At 42.1% G+C, this 23,727-nt stretch overlaps 2 protein-coding genes across 12 annotated transcripts in view; one reads left to right on the forward strand and one right to left on the reverse strand.

Annotated features, from left to right (window-relative positions):
• The window catches only part of CDPF1 (cysteine rich DPF motif domain containing 1), a 143,680-nt gene that overhangs the window by 77,831 nt on the left and 42,122 nt on the right, over positions 1-23,727 (forward strand). The window contains exon 6 of one of the 6 annotated variants that reach the window (XR_012242982.1): positions 8,218-9,016. The exons of 4 other annotated variants lie outside the window; for them this stretch is intronic. Coding sequence is in view for 1 of the 2 variants with exons in the window: in XM_073621907.1 (XP_073478008.1) it covers positions 8,218-8,233 (16 nt within the window). In the remaining variant the exon portion in view is untranslated. Of the gene's footprint in view, positions 1-8,217; positions 9,017-23,727 lie in introns of those variants that run through there. One more of the 6 variants, XM_073621907.1, reaches the window with a different exon arrangement.
• The window catches only part of PPARA (peroxisome proliferator activated receptor alpha), a 127,799-nt gene that overhangs the window by 43,008 nt on the left and 61,064 nt on the right, over positions 1-23,727 (reverse strand). For 2 of the 6 annotated variants that reach the window (XM_073621897.1, XM_073621898.1), the window contains 2 exons: positions 4,281-4,376; positions 964-998 (listed from right to left, as the gene is read on the reverse strand). The gene's annotated coding sequence lies outside the window, so the exon portion shown is untranslated. Of the gene's footprint in view, positions 1-963; positions 999-4,280; positions 4,555-23,727 lie in introns of those variants that run through there. The other 4 variants (XM_073621894.1, XM_073621896.1, XM_073621899.1 and 1 more) reach the window with 3 other exon arrangements.

Consider the following 23,727-nt stretch of genomic DNA (forward strand, 5'->3'; position numbering starts at 1 on the left):
CCCTTCCAAATTACACAGTTCAAGTGTTTCCAGTAAAAAAGTACTGTTAATGCTGCAGCATACAAAGATATTTTAGACAAACGGTGTGCTTCCAGTCTTGTGTTAACAGTTCAGGGAAGGCCCTTTTCTGTTCCAGCATGACTGTGCCCCTGTGTACAAAGCCGGCTCCATAAAGACATGGGGGTTGATTAACTAAAACTGGAGAGTGCACAATCTGGTGCAGCTCTGCATAGAAGCCAATTAGCTTTAATTTTTTTTCTGTCAAAGCTTAATTGAACAAGCTGAAGTTAGAAGCCGATTGGCTACCATGCACAGCTGCACCAGACTGTGCACTCTCCAGTTTTATTAAATCAAGCCCATGGATCAACCAGTTTGGTGTGGAGGAGCTTGGGTGTCCTGCACAGATCACCGAACTCAACCCTACTCAAAACCTTTGCGATGCATTGGAATGCCACTGTGAGCCAGGTCTTCTCATCCAACATTAGTACCTGACCTCACAAATGCTCCCTTGGCTAAATGGGCACAAATGCCCACAGACACTCTCCAAAATTTAGTGGAGAGCCTTTCTAGAAAAGTGGAGGCTGTTATAATCTTGCCCAGAGGATCCAGCGCTGTCCTGCTGCGATTCCGCTGTTATGGGGTCATTAGCCAGGGTCCCACGCTGCTATTGTGGTCCTCCTCAGTGATCTTGAGCCAGCTGCCTTTTCCAGGTTCAGGCGCAAACTCCTGATGATGTGTGTCAGCTCTTCCCCCGGCTGCTGGAATACGTGATGGGGATATGTTAGAAGGCTGTGGGAGAAGAGACACATCATTTTCATCTAGGCGTGAATGGCAGTGGGGGGGGGGGGGGGGGGGCAGGCCAGATAAACTAAAGTGGTTGTAAACCCTTATAATATACCCAGTGAAGTAACTGGCCTCAGGTGATACACAGAGATAAAACAAATCCTCCTACATAAGTTGTACCTGTATTTCTGTAGTCTTCTATTCTTTTGTCTTGGCTGTCAGAAAGCATAAGGTGGAAAGCTTTAGTCACACTCTGGAGAGCTCAGAGAGCTTATTGGAGGGAAGGGGGACACATCCCCTTCACACAACACACAGGAACAAAGTTGAGGCTGTCAATCCCAGCAGACATAAATGACAAGTATACATTGTAGAGGAATATGTTTTGTTCATATTGCATGTCTGAGCTTTACAACCACTTTACAGAAAAAGTCAACTTTTTTTTTTTTTTTTTTAAATCTCCCGTTTATATTGCAAAGGAAGGAGAGGAATACAGAGACCTAAAGCCTCTTAAGGAGGTGAAGGTCCAATTTAACACCTGGCAGATATAAAAGACTAAAATAAAATTCAGCTCTGTATTCATAAATACATTACTAAGTTTATTTTTTAAAGGGGTTGTAAACGTAAAAGTTTTTTCACCTTAATGCATTCTATGCATTAACCACTTCAGCCCCGGAAGGATTTACCCCCTTCCTGACCGGAGCACTTTTTGCGATTCGGGACTGCGTCGCTTTAACTGACAATTGCGCGGTCGTGCGACGTGGCTCCGAAACAAAATTGATGTCCTTTTTTTCCCACAAATAGAGCTTTCTTTTGGTGGTATTTGATCACCTCTGCAATTTTTATTTTTTGCGCTATAAACAAAATAAGAGCGACAATTTTGAAAAAAACGCATTATTTTTTACTTTTTGCTATAATAAATATCCCCAAAAAATATATTAAAATTTTTTTTTTCCCTCAGTTTAGGCCGATACGTATTCTTCTACATATTTTATTTATATAAAAAAAATCGCAATAAGCATTTATTGATTGGTTTGCACAAAAGTTATTGCGTTTGCAAAATAGGGGATAGTTTTATGGCATTTATTAATAATTTTTTTTTTTTTTTTACTAGTTTTGGTGGCGATCAGCGATTTTTATTGTGACTGCGACATTATGGCGGACACATCGGACACTTTTGACACATTTTTGGGACCACTGTCATTTATACAGCAATCAGTGCTATAAAAATGCACCGATTCCTGTGTAAATGACACTGGCAGTGAAGGGGTTAACCACTAGGGGGCGGGGAGGGGTTAAGTATGTCTGGGGAGTGATTCTAACTGTCAGGGGGATGGGCTGTGTGTGTGACATCACTGATCTCTGCTCCGATGACAGGGAGCAGAGATCGAGTGACACTGTCACTAGGCAGAACGGGGAGATGCTGTTTACAACGGCATCTCACCGTTCATCCTCTCCGTGAGGCGATCGCGGGTATGCCCGTAACGATCGAGTCCGTGGGACCCGGGACCTGCGACCCGACTCACGGAGATCGCGTCAGACCAGCACGACGCGCACATGGCGGCACATTCAAAGTAACGTACGGGTACGTTACTTTGCGCAGCCGTGACATTCTGCCGACGTATATCTACAGGTGAAAGGTGAAATAACATCCGACAATACCGCCCCCCCCGTTTTACTTACCTGACCCCTCGAAAGTCCTGCGCCCACCCCCGACATCCTTTTCGACACTCAGCCTGGCCGTTGATTGGTTACATTGGATGGGTTGAAAGCAGCGTAGCCATTGGCTCGCGCTGCTGTCAATCACATCCAATGACGCAGCGCACCGGGGGGCAGGGCCGAGTGATACAGTGAGCGGCAATGGCCGCCAGCTGTATCACAGGCGCGCGCCCGCAAGCACTCAACACCATGCGAGGGAGCTCGCATGAAGGTGTTGAGTCCTTGCTAGGGGGAGCTAAGACAGCCGCCGAGGGACCCCAGAAGACCAGGTTCGTGGCCACTCTGTGCAAAACGAGCTGCACAGTGGAGGGAAGTATAACATGTTTGTTATTTTTTTTTTTTTTTATTATCTTTAGTGATCCTTTAAAAAGCAAGTGGTATAAGTACCTGAATTTAACATAATATCAGCCTCTTGCAGTCCCTATACAGAAAAGTTCAGACTGGGAGAGGGAGAAGCAGCACAAGGACCCAAGTCAGTTGTACTGCAATGTTCAGGTTTTAACAGGGGGCATGCGGTAAGGAGGAGAGAGCAGAGTGAGAGAGGGGAGATCATCAGTCTGCTGCTTCTCATTTTATTGTTCAGTCACAGGCTCGTGGGAATGACAAGACAATGGAATACTGAGGGGGAGTGCGATCCGCACCAGGTGCTGACTTTCTGTAGGTGCTGTGGTCACCCATTTTTTTTAAAGTGGTGCACCCTGTATGCTGGGCTATATAACAAGCTAGGAAACAGAAAAACCAGACATAAATGATTCATCTGGCAAAACACAAGTAGATCAACCCTGTCATAGCCCAGCTTACACATTACACTGTAAAAGAGAAAACTGGTGACTGCTGTGGAGTGTCACTAAACCCACATCATAAAAAATGATCAATAAATGGTGTATTACATGCTGTTCATACTCAGTCACTGTGAGATTCATTTTCTTTATTCTGTCGGCAGCTCTGCACATGCTCAGTTTTCAGTGAGTTTCTATGCTGAGCATTTTCTCCCCATCACATCTGAGCAGCCCATGTGACTATAGAGTCACACATGTGGGTGTATATAGAGTGGTAAATGGCAGCCTACTTCCTCCCTCCTCCGCCATGCTTACTAACCAGTTAAACACAATGGGAGGAGGGATATTAAATGCAGAATAATGGAGGCTTCACCTCCCTCTTATTCTAAGACACGGGCTGGAGGGGCGTGACACAGCCTGTGACTGGCGGAAGTCCACCCACACCATGTTATTGTTAAAAAAATAATAAACATTTGATTTCAAATATATATTTGTATGATGATTTAAAACAGTTTATTGATATTATTTTGTATTTTTACTCTGTATTCCAAAGGCCGTTTTATTTTGAACATGTGACCAGCAGTAGAGGACTAGAAGCTCCTCCTGCTTATGTTTCCCTGCAGACAGGCTGGGAAAGAGCCTGGGTCACGTGACAGCTGTATATCAGATTAGGAAAAAGGTACTTTGATTTTTATTTTATTAAAATAATTACAATGTCATCATCCACATACAGAAAGAGAAAAGATTAGGTCAATTTAAACAGTGTGCGTTTATTGTAACTTTAGCTATCACTTGTACTAGATCAGTGATGTATGACAGCAGAGCTGAATGAAAAAAAATTGCCAGCAAGCACAGTTTTTTTTGTTGTTTACACGGCCTGTAGCCCAATAGGTCACTTGGGTTTGGATACCCATTATCTCACAACATGTGCTGATGGAAAACACAATATCATTTTTATCTATAATTAATGGCAACAACCTAAGTAAATATAAATGTGCTTACCCTCTTATATTCTGCTGACCATGGAAAACCAGGAGTTTTGAGGCACTGTTTCACAAGCATTCCATTTCTGTCCAGGCGATAAAAAAAGATATTCCTCTGCAAAGTAGGGGGAAAAAAAAAAACGTAAGCAACGCAACAAAATCTAAAGTTCCAGGACATTGGTGTCTGACAGGAGAGAAGTCAGGGCTCAGCAGTGTCAGTGGCACGCGGAACGCGGCTCATGATGGAAAGGCTCCCCTCTATCTCTCTCCGTCTCAGTGTGATTAGCAGGAGGTAATGGATTAATCATTACAACTACATGTCAAATCATTAACCCGCTAATGTGTTCACACAACACGCTGGCTAATGCATTGCAGCACAGGCTTATTGCTATGCACTGCGCAGTGTGATTTAGGTCTATGTTGGAATATATTTTAACTGCGCTGTAGTACAATTACAAAACACCTAAAATGGCAATTTCTTAATAATAACTAAAGAGCACCTGTTTTATAGTAATACAATACTGTGAAGGAGAAGGGACATTTAAAGTACCCCAGGTAGATATAGAGTAAAACACTGATAAGTACAGCTATGTATTTATCAAAAATATTACAACTAGTGCAAACATCTAAATGTAACTTAATATCAGCATCTTATGATCCTCTGTACTATAGTACTCAGCCTGCAACAGAGGGGCAACACAATGAGTATATTACATGTCCTAAATGCATATATGGTAACCAGGAACATGCCAACAGGAGGAGCAGAGAGATGACCTGAGTGTGCTGCTGCTCCTTCACTGTCCAATCATAGGTTGGGGGCGGGGAAGTGACCTAGTTTAACTGCAGCAGAGAAAAGCCAGGTCTGACTGTACTGTCGAGTAAGGCAGATAAAACAGCAAACATATTTCTAGTGTGAATTTAGCTTTTTGCCTGGAGATAAAGTGGTTGTAAACCACCTTTTTTATTTTTTTTTTTAACCACTTAAGCCCTGGACCATTTGGCTGCCCAAAGACCAGAGCACTTTTTGCGATTCGGCACTGCGTCGCTTTAACTGACAATTGCGCGGTCGTGTGACGTGGCTCCCAAACAAAATTGATGTCCTTTTTTTCCCCACAAATAGAGCTTTCTTTTGGTGGTATTTCATTACCTCGGCGGTTTTTATTTTTTGCGCTATAAATATAAAAATAGTGACAACTTTGGAAAAAAAAACGCATTTTTTTTTTACTTTTTGCTATAATAAATACCCCCAAAAAATATATAAAAAAACATTTTTTTTTCCTCAATTTAGGCTGATACGTATTCTTCTACATATTTTTGGAAAAATAAAAAAAATCGCAATAAGCGTTTATTGATTGGTTTGCACAAAAGTTATAGCGTCTACAAAATAGGGGATAGTTTTATGGCATTTTTATTAAATTTTTTTTTTTTACTAGTAATGGCGGCGATCAGGGTTTTTCACGACTGCGACATTATGGCGGACAGATCTGACACTTTTGGCGTGATTTTGGGACCATTCCCTTTTATACAGCGATCAGTGCAATTAAAAATGCATTAATTACTGTGTAAATGTGACTGGCAGTGAAGGGGTTAACCACTAGGTGGCGCTGTAGGGGTTAAGTGTGTCCTAGGGAGTGATTCTAACTATGGGGGGATGGGCTACGCGTGACACGACACTGATCACCACTCCTGATTACAGGGAGCGGTGATCAGTGTCACTAGGCAGAACGGGGAAATGCTTGTTTACATCAGTATTTCCCCCAATTTTCCTCTCCATGAGACGATTGCGGGTATCCCCGTGGGATCCGCGATCACACTCACGGAGGACGCGGCGGAACCGCTTCTCAAAGGGCAAAGTACAGGTATGTTAATCTGCCTGTACGTGCCCTTCTGTCGACGTATATCGGTGTGAGCCATGCCTATAACAACCATGCCTATACTTACCTGCTCTGTGCAATGGTTTTGCACAGAGCAGCCCGATCCTCCTCTTCTGGGGTCCCCCTCAAGTGCTCCAGGTCCCTCCTCTTCATCAGGTGCCCCCACGGAAAACCGATTTCCCTGGGGGCACCCATGCAGGCTTGCTCCCAAGTCCCGCTGCTGCGTCCATTGATACAGACAGCAGGACTTGGCCCCGCCCCCTGCTCCCATGTCACATGACATGATTGACAGCAGCGGGAGCCAATGGCTCCTGCTACTATCAATCTGTCCAATGAGGAGAGAGACATCGGCTGGAGCCGCTGCGTTCGTGCACATCGCTGGATCGGATCAGGCTCAAGTAAGCAAAAGGGGGGGGGGGGTCTGGGGGCAGCTGCAGCACAGAAGGTTTTTCACCTTAATGCATAAAATGTATTATGATGAAAAACCTTAAGGCTTTAGAAACACTAAGTTTTAAGACACAGATATCCTTTCAGAAGCTGGGATAGATGTCTCACCTGACCTGGGGAACTGCTGATGGCTGCCAGCACAGAAAAGTATGTAGCAAGTCCGGTTTGGCGTTGCGTGGTGTGTGACCTTGAGCACTGTTATCTCCCACGTCCCAGTTTAAACAACCATAATGGAGTTTTCAAGCGTCTCACATGACACGGCTTTATGTGACCAATGGCAGGGACAACAGAACAAGTTACATTGTACAAAACGTACAACCCTAGGAGTTCATTTATTGTTTGGAAGGGCCGAGAGTCCGGGAAAGTTTACTGGATTTGTTTCCATATTCTGGACAGTTGTACTTAATCCACTTTTGTTACAGAAAAAAACATGGAATATCTCATGATAAGTAATAAATATTTCAAGTAGATTAACTATTTTTTTTTCTTTTAAAGTAGAAATATAGGCAGAACTTTTTTTTTTTTTTTTTTTTAGACAAGAGTAAGGGTGGGGTATAATCCCTGTCAGTTTTTCTTTTTTGCCATCTGTATCCCATTAGAGATTTACCTCCACTTCCTGTCTCATAGAAGTTAGAGGAAATCCTGCAAATTAAGGCCCCTTTCAAACAAGCAGATCTATCGGGTCCGCCTGTCAGTTTTTTAAGCAGACCCAATCGGACCCTCCATTGTCCTGGAGCGGCAAATGTAAATGGACATGTGTCTGTTTACACCCGCCAACATCCAATTTGACTTAATCCTCTAAAAACAGATGGATGGGGATCCGTTCCTCTTCCGCTTAGCGGCTGAACTATGATCAGTGTATGGCAAGCACACTGCATATCAGCCTTATAGGTCTTATTTCTTTGTCTATGGGAGCACAGTGGCTGCACGGACACAGTTGCTTTTCCTAATTTGACAGCGATGCAGGTAAGCAGACAGCATGTATTCATGGCCCTTCACCCATGCCTGCATGACTGTCCATCCGCTGCATTCCCATAGACATGAATGTGCTGCCTGCGCGCAGCACCTGGTGGCTCCAAGCATTTAAAAACATGGCCCATTCACAGACTATGGGTGTAAGGGCCTGTGTGAATGAGGCCTTATGGTAAAATATACACACACATACAATATATATATATATATACACACACATATACACACACACACACATACATACATACATACACACAATATAAAAATATATATATATATATATATATATATATATACACACACACACACACACACACGCACGTGTGTGCGTGTACAGTGCCTTGCAAAAGTATTCACCCCACCCCCCTTGGCTTTTTACCTATTTTGTTACATTACAGCCTTTAGTTTTTTTTAATCTGAATTATATATGATGGATCAGAACACAATAGTCTAAATTGATTAAGTAAAATTAGAAAAATATATACATAAAACTATTTTTCAGAAATAAAAAACTGATAATTGGCATGTGCGTATGTATTGACCCCCTTTGTTATGAAGCCCATAAAAAGCTCTGGTGCAACCAATTACCTTCAGACGTCACATAATTAGTGAAATGATGTCCACCTGTGTGAAATCTAAGTGTCACATGATCTGTCATTACAGATGCACACCTTTTTGAAAGGCCCCAGAGGCTGCAACACCTAAGCAAGAGGCACCACTAACCAAACACTGCCATGAAGACCAAGGAACTCTCCAAACAAGTAGGGGGACAATGTTGAGAAGTACAAGTCAGGGTTAGGTTATAAAAAATATCCAAATCTTTGATGATCCCTAGGAGTACCATCAAATCTATCATAACTGAATGGAAAGAACATGGTACAACAGCAAACCTGCTAAGAGACGGCCGCACACCAAAACTCACGGACTGGGCAAGGAGGGCATTAATCAGAGAGGCAGCATGGTGGTGGCACATGCTGTGGGGATGTTTTTCAGCAGTCGGGACTGGGAAACTGGTCAGAGTTGAGGGAAAGATGGATGGTGCTAAATACAGGAATATTCATGAGCAAAACCTGTACCACTCTGTGTGTGATTTGAGGCTAGGACGGAGGTTCACCTTCCAGCAGGACAATGACCCCAAACACACTGCTAATGCAACACTTGAGTGGTTTAAGGGGAAACATGTAAATGTGTTGGAATGGCCTAGTCAAAGCCCAGACCTCAATCCAACAGAAAATCTGTGGCCAGACTTAAAGATTACTGTTCACAAGTACAAACCATCCAACTTGAAGGAGCTGGAGCAGTTTTGTAAGGAGGAATGGGCAAAAATCCCAGTGGTAAGATGTGGCAAGCTCATAGAGACTTATCCAAAGCGACTTGGAGCTGTGATAGCCACAAAAGGTGGCTCTACAAAGTATTGACTTTAGGGGGGCGAATAGTTATGCACATTGATTGACCTTTTCTGTTATTTTGTCCTATTTGTTGTTTGCTTCACAATAAAATAAAAAAAAATAAAAAATCTTCAAAGCTGTGGGCATGTTCTGTAAATTAAATGATGCAAATCCTCAAACAATCCATGTTAATTCCAGGTTGTGGGGCAACTGTACATTTATCTGTGTGTATGCAACAGGCCAAGCAGATATAGTATATTTTGGAAAACATCCTCATGACCTAATATAGCTTTTAATAATAGTCGGAAACCCCCATTAAAATCCTTACCCACTATTTCAAAGCCACTGTCTGGAAATAGTTCTGAGTAACATCAGCTGATTTGCTCTATTCTTCTTCTTTCCCCACAAACTCATTACCTTTCTATAGGCTTCCTGTTTTGTAGTACTGAATTGAAACAGAATATAAATCAGTTTCTGTTTCAGCAAACTGAAGGTTGTACAGCTCTGTGGTACGGGAGAAATATCATAAGCTTATTTCAATTATATTAAAGGGTATTTAAACCCAATAATAAAACTTTTGTATATTGCAGCTCAACTGAAAGCAAAGCAGAACAATGGTATCTTCCTTGTGTAAACTGCTAATCCTATCAGTCCTAAAGTGACAGAGATGAACAAAGCTGACATGGTTGAAATCCAGCCTGGGTGGCAGCAGAGGCTGCCTCTATAGATACAGTGAAGGATTGAATGTGGCCACGGGAAGTCTGCTAACCAAAAGGATCATACACTGAAGGTTACAGGACCCTCAAAAAAGAAATAAGGAGGAGGAAGGGGATGGGAGCTCACAATGAATATAGGATTGAAACTCAAAAATAAAAACCTGATGTAGCTCAACAAACCCAATGGTAAAAAGGGTCTAGGACTCCAATCACCATACACCCGTTATTGCAGAAAATACAGTTTATTCATTTCAAAAAGTAGTGGAAAATGACACTGATAAAAACATCAATCATACAGAGCAATTATGCTATAAAAACATATAGTCCACCTCTGGATGGCTGTGGTATGACCACCCAAGAAAAACAGTAGATGGGGGGAAATTTGTTGTGTCATGGTTTCATCCCCAGGCTACAATGGCCTATCAGAGAGGGGTGTAAATGACCTAGTAAAAACTCGGTTAGACTATTGGGTCAATGGTGGGATATCTGGTAGGGTTGTCCCGATTCTAAAATCAGTGGCGATACCGAGTATTTGCAGGAGTACTTGTTCTCCTGCAAATGCTCCCGATGCTCCCAATACCTGGACACTCAGGGACGATCGGTGCGGCGGCTGGGGACGTTATAAACACCGATCTCCCTGTGTAGCTTTCATTAAAGTTAAACTAAAAGGTTCTTTTTTTTTTTTTAAATAACAAACATATCATACTTACCTCCACTGTGCAGCTCGTTTTGCACAGAGTGGCCCCGATCTTCGTCTTCTGGGGTCCCTCGGCGGCTCTCTCGGCTCCTCTCCGCATCAGATAACCCCCTGGGAGAAGCGCTCTCCGGGGGGGGTTACCTTGCGGGCGCGCTCCTGAATCCAGCATTTGGCGTCCATAGACACCGAATGCAGGACTCGTCCCCACCTCCCGGCGGCCGCGTCAATGGATTTGATTGACAGCAGCGGGAGCCAATGGCTGCGCTGCTATCAATCTATCCAATCAACAGCTGAGAACCCCCTAGCAGAGAGATGGCACATCCATGTGGGACAAGTTCTAAGGGGTCAGGTAAGTAAAACGGGGGGGGGGGGGGGCTGTGGGCCGGTCACTGACAGGTGTTTTTTAAAGGTGAAAAAACACAAACCTTTACAACCCCTTTAAAGCAGCTAACAGCCGCTTCTCCTCCTCTCCCCTCCACAGCTTTCAGCTGCTTTAATGAAAGCCACACAGGGAGATCGGTGATTATAACACCCTCCGCCGCCGCACCGATCGTTCCTGAGTGTCCCCTGTATCCTCCTCCGGCACCCCTCTGTGTCCTCATCTTTACTCCTCCATGGGTTCCCCCGGTCCCCCTCTGGTCCCCCCCCCTCCTCCTCCTTCATTCCCCCTCCTTGAACTCCTCTGGTCCCCTCCACCCCCCCTGTCAGTGATGTCTCAGTTTATCTAGAGGAGCCCCTGTCTCCTGTACATTTATATTCAGTGCAGTTGAGGCTGCTGAGAAAGGGACTGGGGAATCTCTATCCTCAGTCCCTTGCCATGTCTCAAAGGGGAGAGGTCAGGGGTCTGTTTAGACCCCTGACATCTCATCAAAGCCCCCGTACCCCCCAACAGGGTTTAATAAAAAGAAAAAAAAAAAAAACAAGAAACATTGTAAAAAATTAATATTTTAAAGTAAAATTGTAAGAATGATAAAAAAAAAAAGAATAATAAAAAACACCGAACTGACTGTGCCCCCCCCCCCCCCAAATAAAAGAAAGCATTGTATAAAAAATAAAAAACTAGTGACACAGTCCACGCCTCATCAGTGCTGCATATTAGCGCCACTGTCACATGACATTAAAAAATATCGGCGAGTACTGGAAAAAAGTATCGTACTTGTACCTGGTCTTAAAAAAAGTGGTATCGGGACAACCCTAATGTCTGGATATAGTCACTCCACAGTATGGTATATATAATGGCAAATATGAACAGATCATCTCTCAGTCCATGCTGAAAAGCAGATAAAAACAGGTTGGTAGATTGTAAAATGTAGTGAGGTAGCTGAGATAAAGATTGGTAAAAGAAAGAATAAAAGGAGGAAGCTAATGAAGTCACCACATTTCATGAACGGTAAACTTTCCTATATTATATTTTTGTTTTTGGGTTTAAAAAAACACTAATTATATAGGAAAAGCCTAAATTTAGCAAAAAAACAAAAAAAAAAAAACTTCGGTTTTTCCTATCATAAGGTCTGTCTCCCCATTCACAGAACACTTTTCACTGATGGAAGCTCTAGTATGAATAGAGGAAGGGGGTGGAAAGGGTGGGCATAATCCACACTCTTGATGAGTCCAGGTCCAGCACTGGTAATAACCCCCGCAGCACTAGAAGATTATGGCTACAGGGGTTGGGGGGGGGGGGGGGCACTTATTTCAACTAACAGACAAGTCAGCAGAACAAGGGACATCACGCATTGAATGTAAGTATCATCAAACCATTTTTTGACTAAAACTGGGCTTAAAATAGGAATTCACCCTTAGGCCTCATGTACACTGCTCCTGGTAAACGGACGTTTAGGAGCAGTTGGGCATTTTTTTCAGCTGCCCCTAAACTCTCCTCTATGTTATCTTATCAGTACATGTACACAGGGTGGTTTATAGTCGTTTCTATGCAGTCGAGTTTAGAAGCATTTTTTGGAACGCAAAAAAAATGAGTTCAGGACTGATGTTCAGAGGCATTTGAAAGTGCCAATTTTTTTTTTTTTTTTAAACGCTTCTAAGCGCAAACGTGGCAAAACTCTGCTAAATGGCTGTTTTTAAACGTTGGATTCTAGCTGTCAAGTTAAATCATTCAGGAGAAGTTAAACAACGTCCCGTGTACATAAAGCCTTAATGTCCCAGGTCTTCCAAAATTACTATATAAAACAAAAGAAATAATAAATGGCAAACCCAACCAATTCCCCATTTTAGCCACACTCATTCTTATTATGCCTACCCCTTTTAAGAATCTATCTTTTTTTTTTGGTTTGTTATCTTTAGAGGAATGTATCTGGAGGTCTCCTTCACTCAGTTCTGCATTATTAACCAGTTCCAATCCAGACCAATTCTGACATTCCGCTCCTACATGTAAAAATCAGCATTTTTTTTGCTAAAAGCAGAGGCCCTAGAGAATAAAATGGTGGGTGTTGCGTATTTTTATGTCACATGATATTTGCACAGCGTTGTCAGAACACAACAGCTCAGGAGGGAAAAACCAACTGGAGCGGTCGGGTTTTTTTTTTTTTGTGCAACCCAGCATGTACCAGGCTTTACACAGAAGGTCTGATGCTAGAATTCATTGCTCTGGCTCTGACTTTTGAGGCAATATCTCAAAATATTGGTGTGATCGCTGTTTACGTGCACCTGAGCATTGCAGGTCACTAAACTCGACACACAGATATAAATGCAGAATAAAGTTAATGCATGACCATGCCTTGGTGGTGATGTCACTTTCCAATATATTTCTAATATATATATATATACAGAAATTGCACTAATAGAAGGGGTTTATTGCCATTTTTTGGCTTGTGGATAGAGTAGGGAGGGTTAGACTCTCTGTCAAGTTTATATTGCTGTCTGTTCCCCACTGGGGAGGTTTACTCTTCTATTGTCTGACCATTGTCAGAGGTGCAGAAAGTGATGCGAATCTTTGGGTGTTATTTATTTCAGAAGAGCACTATTACTAGACCACAGAGTGCTGTGTCTGCAGGGGATATCTCTAGAGGGTACAGGAGTATTGTAGCAAATACTGGGTTTTAAAGCTGAACTCTGGGCACAAAAAATTTAATTCAAAAAGGAAAAGTTCACCATTAGCAACATGTTACATATCAGTAATGCAGTAGCCTTGCACATCCCCGATCCCCCACTGTTCCAGTGGACAGAGACCCCCTCTCTGCACAATATAAAAACAGTACTCTGCTCATACAGCCATGTCATTCACTCAGAGCGAGCTGTGAATTAATGAACTACCACGGCATACAGCCAGTAGTTCTCAATGAACTATCAGGGCGCTCATCAGCACCCTTGTAGTTCACTGATATTTCTTGCAGTTATTGTCTGCCTGTAAGGAGGTACAGGCAGACAGCTGTCTGGAGTGTCTGCAGGAGCTTGACTTTGCACCTGCAACCCACTGATCATGGGAATAATGCCTTTCAAGCTCCATGGTAAAAAATAATATATGCACTTTTTTTATACAAGTAAAATCATGTACATTTGTTTATTTTTAATTTTTTTTTACAAAACAGGTGAACTTAGCCTTTAAATGTATTCCTCAATACTGTAGGGCATATCACTGGCCAGTGCAGAGCTGTGGGAGGGCCTCAGCCAGCTCTGCCCACTACAAGCTTCCTGCAGAAAACTACAGGAGGGGGCGGATACAAGACCAATCACCTTGCACAAGGAGAGAGAGAAGTGACTGGTCTTTATTTACTGCACACATCTGGAAAAGATACACAAAGCACACCAAGATTCAAGTAAAAATACACATTCCTCTTGTGTTTAGAAAATAGTTGCCTATACCAAAACTAAGCCTTAAAGTGTCATTAACCCTGACCATTGACCCTACTGTTCTCATAAACCACCTAATTCTAAAGACTTAAGGTTTTACCTTTTTTTTACCTTAATGCATTCTAATTTGCAGGGGAAAAAAATGTGCATTTATAAAATTTTCTTCCCACAGGAGCCTATTAAAAGCATTGTACCCGTAATCAATGGATCAGGGGTGCAATGCCAGAATCCTGCAGACAAGCCCTGTAGCTTTCAGCCTGTACTTCTGATACTGACTGTTTAACTCCTTCAGATCTGCGCTATAGCCGAATGATGGCTACAGCGCGGATCTGCTTTGCCGGGAGGGCATCAATAGACGTCCTCCCCTTTAAAAGCTGGCCGCGCCCCCCTGCAGGGCACGCACTGTGATCACCTGAGTCATTGAGACTCGGGTAATCACAGATCATAGTAAGGGGTCAATCCCGACCCCTTACCAATGACAGCTGATCACGTGATGTAAACAGAGGCTCGGTAATCTTTTTTTTTCTTCTCACGCTGACAGCGTGAGAAGAAAAAAAAAGTCAATCACCGGCTCCTGTTGAAGGGACATCGGTCAGGGGAGAGGTGAAGCTGCCATATGTGCCCACCAATCAGTGCCCACAGTGCACACCAATCAGTGCCACCTATCAATGCCCACCAGTGGTGCCTCATCAGTGCCACCTAGCAGTGCTGCCAGTGCCCATCAGTACCACCCATCAGTGCCACCTATTAGTGCCCTTCAGTGCCCACCAGTGCCACCTCAGTGCCCACCAGTGTCGCCTTATCAGTGCCCATCAACGCAGCTAATTTTTTTAACAATAGATAAAAAACCGAGAGGTAATCAAATACCACCAAAAGAAAGCTCTATTTATGGGGAAAAAAATGATAAAAATTTCATTTGGGTACAGTGTTGTATGACCGCGCAATTGTCATTCAAAAGTGACAGCGTTAAAAGCTGAAAATTGGTCTGGGCAGGAGGGGGGTTTAGATGCCCAGTAAGCAAGTGGTTAAATGCTGTAGGGCTTTTGAATGAACTACAACTGCACTCATCAGCACCCTTGCAGCCCACAGATCTCTGTAAATGAATGAAAGATGCAGCCGTGTGGGCGGAGCCCCGCAAGGCTACGTGATTTTAAAAATGTGACAGCAGATGCGGGTAGAGACTGCTTTATCTAGCGGGCTTGACAGTAATGGATTTCCCACATCCAGATAGTAGAGCAGGTCTTACGTTGGATGGGTTTTATATTTATATGATATGCTGTGTTGCCAAGAACCTTTATTAGTATAAGGCCTCAGACGCACTGCAGCTGCTAAACGCTAATTTTTGATGCGTTTGACTTTTTTTCTGCCCCTAAACATCCCTCTATTTTAGCTTATTTTTCCATGCACACATAGGAGTTTACAGGCTCCTATAGGGAGTGGCGTTTAGAGGCAGAAATCTGTACGCATTGAGGAGCGGTTGGATAGAAAAACCTCCCAACATGTCTGAACACTAGGTACTTTTATCGCTTGAGCGTTCATTTATTTCAATGACCAGAATAAATTAATATTGGTGAAATGAATGAACGCCAAAATCCTTGATGCACTTGAACGTGCCTAAAACTTGTTTTAAATGCTGCTGTTCTCCTGTCAGGAGAAAAGCGTCTAGAAGAGCCTAAGGCCGGCTATACACAGTTCCAATGTTGGCCAATTCGGCTCAGATGGGGGAATCAAGCTAATTTCTTTCCTACCACCTGTGGCAGGAAAGAAATTTGCTTCGTGTATGGCTGTTGTTCTATGGAGAAATGCCCACCGAGAAATGCTTGAGTGTGTTAGTTTTTGCTGTGTCTAAGGGTGGGTTAAAACACACACAAAACCCGCCCTTCAACACACCCACAACCCGCCCCGCAATAGGGAGGTAGAATCTTACAATTACATTCTCCCTCTGCGCTTAGCAGACCGCCGGTGTTCTGACATATACTGTCCTCCTATCGGATAGTGTCCGCTCCGTACTGCGCAGCGCTTGCGCAGTACGGAGCAGAAGGAGATGCCGAAAGTGTCCGAAGTTGATCAGCTGACCATCAGCTGTACACGGCGCTTCGGCACTTCTTAGCGATGGCTGTGTAAGAGGGCCCCTCGCGGGCTCGCTTCGCTCGCCACGCTTCGGGCACGGCCTCGCTGCGCTCGGCAACTATTTATTCTCACTCTATGTCCACTTGGATAGTAGGGAATGAACCTGGACACAGGGTGAGAATAAAAGCGCAGGCGCCGTGTACAGCTGATGATCAGCTGTTAAACTTCGGAGACTTTCGGCGTCTCATTTGTCCTCCGTACTGCGCCTGCGCAGTACAGGGAGGACACTACATGATAGGGGACTGTATTTGACAAGACACCGGATTACTGCCTCAGACGATCTGCGCATGCGCCGTGTTGACGTCACACCAGCTGATCAGCTGGAGTGACGTTGCGTACCACGTGTGCGCAGACCCATCGGAGGCATTTTTTGACGGAGGGCATTTCTCAATAGAACACCGGCCTAGAAAGGAAAACAGCCCGTGGTGCACTCAATGACCCTGTGAGCTGGAAGCAGAGGAATAACCACCAGGGGGCGTAAAGAGCTGGAAAACAGCCCACACAGTAACCAAATTGTAAAAAATATATTGCATTAATATGTAAGCACACAAGAAAAATGTATCATACTTGAAGGAAAATTATGACAAATAACATGATAAAATGAAAGTAGTGGCCGTGCTGCTGTCTTTTGTAGTAGCTTGGGGACCAGAATCTAGAGACACAAAAGAAAGAGGGGGGAGCAGACCAGCCTCATAGTGTAGTCAACTTTATTAGTGTAGCAAAAAAGAAAATCAATAATACTGTATGCACTCACAAGTGAGCAGGATCGGCATGTAACAGAGCAGGGACTGTGCTGAGGTACAGAGCCTCCGATCATCAGGCTGAAACCACTGTGTGGAAGCCACCATGCACAGGGATCCAAAGGATCATGGGAAACGCGTTTCGAGAAGTAGAGCCTCCTCTTCATCAGTCTTGCATTCTCCTGCCTGTGGCAGACTGATGACACCATCACAGCCCTGGCAAAGTCACAGAACTGGAGCTTAGCTGGTTGTGGACACTTCAAAAAAACTTACACGAAGTACACAAAGCATGTGTTAGTATGTCCTGTCCTTTACCCCCTTCTGCTCCCCCTCACAACTTTCAAAATAAATCGAAGTTGCTGTGTAAAAATAGATAGTAAGGCCTGGTCCACAATAGTGTGATTTCTGATTGGACTGGAGTCACTCACAATCGCATGATCGTGGAAATAACATTGTTTTCAATGATGAGCATTCAAATCAATGACATGCAACTGCGACATGAGTTTGGGGAAAGGTCCTGTGTTACTTTGGTGCGGTGCAGTGCAACTTTGTGGCCCATAGACATTATTAGAAATGCATCAATAAGCATGTGTATGCAGTTTTGGTGCGATTTTGGTGTTTTTTTCTATTTTCCTTCTTTTCAGGACCATCAGTAATGCAGAATTGAACCTCAAATCGCATTCAAAACTAATGGCACTAGTGTGAACCTGGCCTCATACAGTTTATAAACACTTTCCAAACATAGGAAAGAGCAGCCATTTTTAACCAGGGTGCCTTCAGGTTTCTACAGGGGTGCCTTGGCAGAATGCAGAAAAATTGCCCAAAAATTGTATACAAGCCAGCAAGTGAATCAAGCCTGCCTTTTAAAGTAGACAAAACCACAGGTTTTCATTGGGAGGTTTTGCAGCATTCTAGCCGCCTGCATCCTAACAACCAATGATGTCATTGGTTTATAAGAAGGAAGCTAAATGCCTGCAAAACATCCTTTTTTGGCCCTCCCCTGCCCCTCTCTATCAGTACTGGGATCATATAAGCTGAATGAGGGAGAGAAATTGAGGGAGAAGAGCAACATTGGAATACTAGTCAGTACCAGTGTGCAAAGGTGTATTCACTTTGGAAGAATAGATCACCTCTAATGTTGGGTGTCCTACATGTGGATGTTGCTATGTTATGCAAAACGATTACTTTCATTTTTTTTTATATTGTAGAATGGGGTACCTCAAGATTGTGCAAAATCTTAAAGGGTGCCTTGACTGAAAAAAAGGTTGAGAAACACTGGGATAGAGAGATAAAAAAGTAACAAATTGTTATATTATATCTACTCTGTTTCATTCATCTGCATATCAATGTCATGAGCTTCCACCTGCATATGTAGTTTGATCCTTTGTAACCCCTTATTAACCCTTATTTTACCCAATGTTTTAGCCAATGTTGTGCTCTTTGCTGCCTCAGCAAAATTGAAACAGCATGCTGCTTTTGCTGGGCGGTGCCACCACCAAGCGCGACGAAGGCAGCTGTATGGGGCCATGCCAACACTGCACCACACTTGCATGCAAAGCATGGTAATACAGCAATCATAGAGTTTGCGACATATCGCCTCCTCGCCACCTAACACCTCTGAAAAGCATCTCGAGTGTGGATTGCCTGCCGCAATTTTGGATGAGCCCCAAAAGAAAGCATTGTTAAATAGTGACAAAGTTATTCGTGTTATAAAAAGAGGTCCATAGCAGAAACATAGATATTGCTGTGGTCCATAGGGGGGAATACAGACGTGGCAGCTGAACTGGATAAAGATGGCTTTTTAATATTAAAAGGAAAAATACTGTTTCTGTATATCGGGACATGACAAGCAGATCTAGAAAGACTGAAGGGTCTACTTTGAAAGAGAAAGAACCTACCTGTATTCCAGCCCAGTATACAATTTGTTTATCTCAAGGGACAAACTTTAACGTCCTCTAATGCCACAATAATCTCACACATGCTGACTGTGCTCCTTGAAAAGCCTTTTCACTAATCCACATCCTATTTCTTCCCAATGCAAACCAGACACCAGCAATTTACTGGAAATAAATACACGAATAAAATGAATTGAAGGACAATGGAGGCTGCTATTGATGACCCATCCTAAAATGCTAGCTGCCCAGCTGTCATGCGTTTCCAATGACTCCAATATTTTCTGACGCAGTCACCTGGAACCAGTATGCAGGTCAGGAGACAAAGCTGCTGCCCATGTAATCAAGTGTTGTATTTAGAAGCATAAAATTGATTGGTTAAGAACACGTAACAAATTCAATTACTTGGAGGTTAGATTAATCACTTGGCCTCAGGAAAATTTACCACCCTTCATGACCAGGCCACATTTTTTGCAATATTGCACTGCGTTACTTTAACTGGCGATTGCGCGGTCAGTCGTGCGACGCTGTACCCAAATACAATTTATGTCCTTATTTCCCACAACTAGAGCTTTCTTTCGGTGGCATTTGATCACCTTTTGCGCTATAAACAAAAAAAGACAGACAATTTTGAGAAAAAAAAAAAAAAAATTATATATTATATATATATATATATATATATATATATATATATATATATATATATATATATATATATATATATATATATATATATATATATATATATATATATATATATATATATATTACGTTTTACTTTCTGCCATAAAACATAACCAATAAAGAAAATTAAAAAAAAAAAAAAAAAAAAAAAAAAAAATCGAATTTCTATCAAATTATCAGTTTAGGCGAATTTATATTCCGCGTCATATTTTTGGTAAAAAAAAATCCCAATAGGCATATATTGATTGGTTTGCGCAAAAGTTATTGCTTCTACAAACTATGAGATTTTTTTTGATTTTTTTTTTTACAATTAATGGCGATAATCAATGACTTATAGTGGGACTGTGATATTGCAGCAGACATTCTGACACTGACAATTTTGACGCTTTTTGGGGACTGGTGACACTAATCCAGTGATCAGTGCTAAAAATATGCACTGTTACTGTACTAATGACACTGGCTGGGAAGGGATTAACATCAGGGACAATCAAAGGGTTAACTGTGTGCCTAGCCAGTGTTTTACAATACTGTGTGGGATGCTTTTACAAGAAGAGAAGGAATTTATTACCTGCTTTGCAGAGACACAGGATTCAGAATCAGCCTTGTTTACATAGGCAGATCGTAATTCTGTGTTTCTGCCTGACGATCAGCAGGTGCCAGAGGACATCGAGTACCCTGCACCCACTGATCAGCGTCCTCTGTGTGTATTTACAGTGGAAGTGCGCCCCCTACCCGAAAGTGTCGGATCACGGACAAATCCGGCACACATATCCCTGTGATCCGTCGCACAGCTGCCACCCTGTAGCAGTAAAACTGCTATAAGGTGGACTTAAAGTGGTTAAAGTGATATTAAAAAAGTAATTATAAAACAAAAAAAAAAAAAATAACAAACGTTTTACTTATCCGCTCTGTTGCAGTGGTTTTACACAGAGCAGCCCTTATCCTCCTCTTCTTGGGTCCCTCACCGGTGCTCCTGGCCCCTCCCTCCTGCCAAGTGCCCCCAAAGCAAGCAGCTTGCAATGGGGGCACCTGCGCAGGCTCACTCCTGATCCTCTGCGCTGTGTGTCCATTCACATACACAGCCACAGCTCGGCCCTGCCCCTCTCATTCCTCATTGGCTCACTGACTGTGACTGACAGCAGTGCAGTGGAAGCCAACAGCCAATGAAGAGGGAGAGTCCCCGGAGAGCCCAGGCTCTCGTGAACAATCGCTGGATTAGGATGGGACTCATTAAGTATTAGAGGGGCTGGAGAGCTGCTGCACAGGGAAGTTTTTTTTTACCTTCTTGCATAGGAAAACCTGTAGCTTTTAGAACCACTTTAAAAACTTTACCCTAAAGGGGAAATTCCGCTTTATGTCCTCCCCCACCCATCCTCTACTACATTAAAAAATGTTTTTGGGGAGTGGGTACCTAGTTTTGGTAGGTACCTGCTTCCACTTCCAGTCAGATCGCCTAGGCAATTCCACCAGAAGTTCAGCATCCCCCCTCCCCTTCCCTGCGGGACACGATACAGGTCCCAGGAGGCTGCGGGACCATTCACAAAGCGCAGTGTGGTTCCTGCATGTGCAGTGGGAAGACAGAGGTGAAGCTGCAGGGAGGGACAGCTGGCTTCCCTTAGTAAACATGCTGGTGCCGGGGACCCGAAGACCGAGAAAGATCTAGCTCAGGTGAGGACAGCCCTGGACAGGTAAGTTTCCTTTCCTTAAAGTAATTTGTCAAATTACAGTATTTGTAGATGCTGGACTTATTTTTTTTTCTTTCTAGGGTATAGAAAGGTGCCCTTTGATAGGCAGTGTGACACTTTTACATCTATACATCAAACCAAAAAAGATGGACAACTGAGGGGGAACAAGGGAATTGTTAAAGTGATCCTGAACCCTTTCATCAGCTGATTTAAATCACTTACTGAGTTTGCACCTTCTTTATCCTTTAATCCTTGCCCATGTTCCTGTTAAGCTAGTGCCATGACTGCTGCCCCAGAAGTTTGGGGTGGCTCCTTTTTTTTTGCAGCATCCTTTGGAGCCACCCTTGCATGCAGGGCCTAGAGTTGTGTCTCCCTACATGGTGTGCATCAGTAGAAAAACACAGCCCCCTAGCCTAGGGTGGCAAGGCACTCCCCTGCTTCTTCCTCTTCCTTCTCCAGGCTAACTCTTTTGTGTGAAGGCTGGAAGTTCAGGGAAGCAGCACCGAGAGAAAAGTAGCCTTGTTTATTATTTGAGAGAGCAGTAGTAGACATGTGCAGGACGAAAGTGGTTTAGTTTGGTTTCAAATTGTTATTTACATAAATTCCTTTAGTTAGATTTGTTTAATCCGTTTCATTCGTTTTTGGAATTTGTTTAGTTAATTCGTATTCTGATCGATTTGAAAAGTTTTCGAAACAATTTCAAATAGTTTCCCAATTTCCAAAGAGAATAAAATAGAATAGAAAATAAAGGAATAGAATGAAAAAATAGAATAGAATAGAAAAGAATGTAACAGAAAATAAAAGAATAGAATATAATAGAGTAAAACAGAACAAAATAGGATAGAAAATAATCTATTCCAATAGAATGGAATAGAATAGAATTAAAAAAAGAATAGAACGAAATAGATTATAACCATCTTCTGAAATTCTAATAGAGAAGAATAAAATTAAAAAAACAATACAATAGAATATAAAAAATATAACCATTTTCCAAAATTCAAATAGAATCAATTCGAATTTGAATAGAATAGAAAAGAATAGTGTAGAAGAGAATAGAAAATAACACAATGGTATAGAAAAAAACAGAATAGAATATAATAGGATGAATATAACCATCTTCCTATTCTAATCTATTTGTTTCTATTCTATTCAAATTCAAATTGATTCTATTAGAATTTTGGGAAATGGTTATATTCTATTGTTTTTTTAATTGTATTCTTTTTCTGTTTATTCTATTCAAATTTATTCTATTCAAATTTCAGAAGATGGTTATATTCTATTCCATTGTTTTTTCTATACTATTCTGTTATTTTCTGTTCTATTCTTTACTATTCTATTCAAATCGATTCTATTAGAATTTTGGAAAATGGTTATATTCTTTCTATTCTATTTTTTTTAATGTATTTCTATTCTATTCTCTTTTTTCTTTTCTATGCTATTATTTTCTTATGTATTCGAATTCACATTTATTCTATTTGAAATTCAAATTTCAGAAGATGGTTATATTCTGTTATTCTATTCTATTGGTTTCTATTCTAGTCTATTCTATTCTTTTCGGTTATATTCTTTACTTTTTTTTCTATTCTATTCCTTTATTTTCTATTCTACTTTATTCTCTTTGGAAATTCAAAAACGATTCGAAAACTATTTGGAAACTATTTGAAATCTATTAGAATTTCGTCTGAATTTTTTTATCCATATTTCGGATTCGTTTAAATTAGGTACTATTGTAATTCAGAAATTCGGATACATCCAAATTTCCCAAAAAAACAAAACAAACCGCACACGTCTAAGCAGTAGCCAGCAACATTAAAAATTGTAAACTGCAAGTGCTGGGGTAAGAATTTTAAGAAATCGTTTCCTGGGGAATGTTTATTTTATTGTACTCGGTGTTTTAAACTAACACCACTTGCCAACCACACTATAGTTAAATTGACGTCCTCCCAGAACTGCCCCCCCCCCCTGCTGCGGCGTGCACTGCGATCGCTTTCTCCTTCGGACACAGTTGATCACAGATTGGGGTAAAGGGCCAATCAAAGTGGCCCCTTACCATATGATTAGCTGTGTCCAATCACGGCTGATCATGATTTAAACACACTTGCTGGTTATCGGCATTCCTTTCCCCGTGCTGTCACAGCGCGAGGAGAGCTGGTAACCGGCAAGTGTGAAAGGGGACATCTACACTGATAACCAGGGCATTAATCATCAGTGTCCTGATTATCAGTGCAGCCCCAACAGTGCTGCCTATGAGTGCCCACCATCAAAATGTATCTGTTTGGAAAATTGTATAAAAGAAACTAAGAAAAATGTTTTGTTTTTTTCTGTCTTTTTTCATTTGTTTAGCAAATAAAAAAAAACAAGTGGTGATTAAATACCACCAAGGAAAGCTCTATTTGTGTAAAAAAAAAAAAAAAAAAAAAAAGATAAAAACTCTACG

Source organism: Aquarana catesbeiana, linkage group LG03 (genome assembly GCF_042186555.1).
Source record: "Aquarana catesbeiana isolate 2022-GZ linkage group LG03, ASM4218655v1, whole genome shotgun sequence".
NCBI classification, from domain to species: Eukaryota; Metazoa; Chordata; class Amphibia; order Anura; family Ranidae; genus Aquarana; species Aquarana catesbeiana.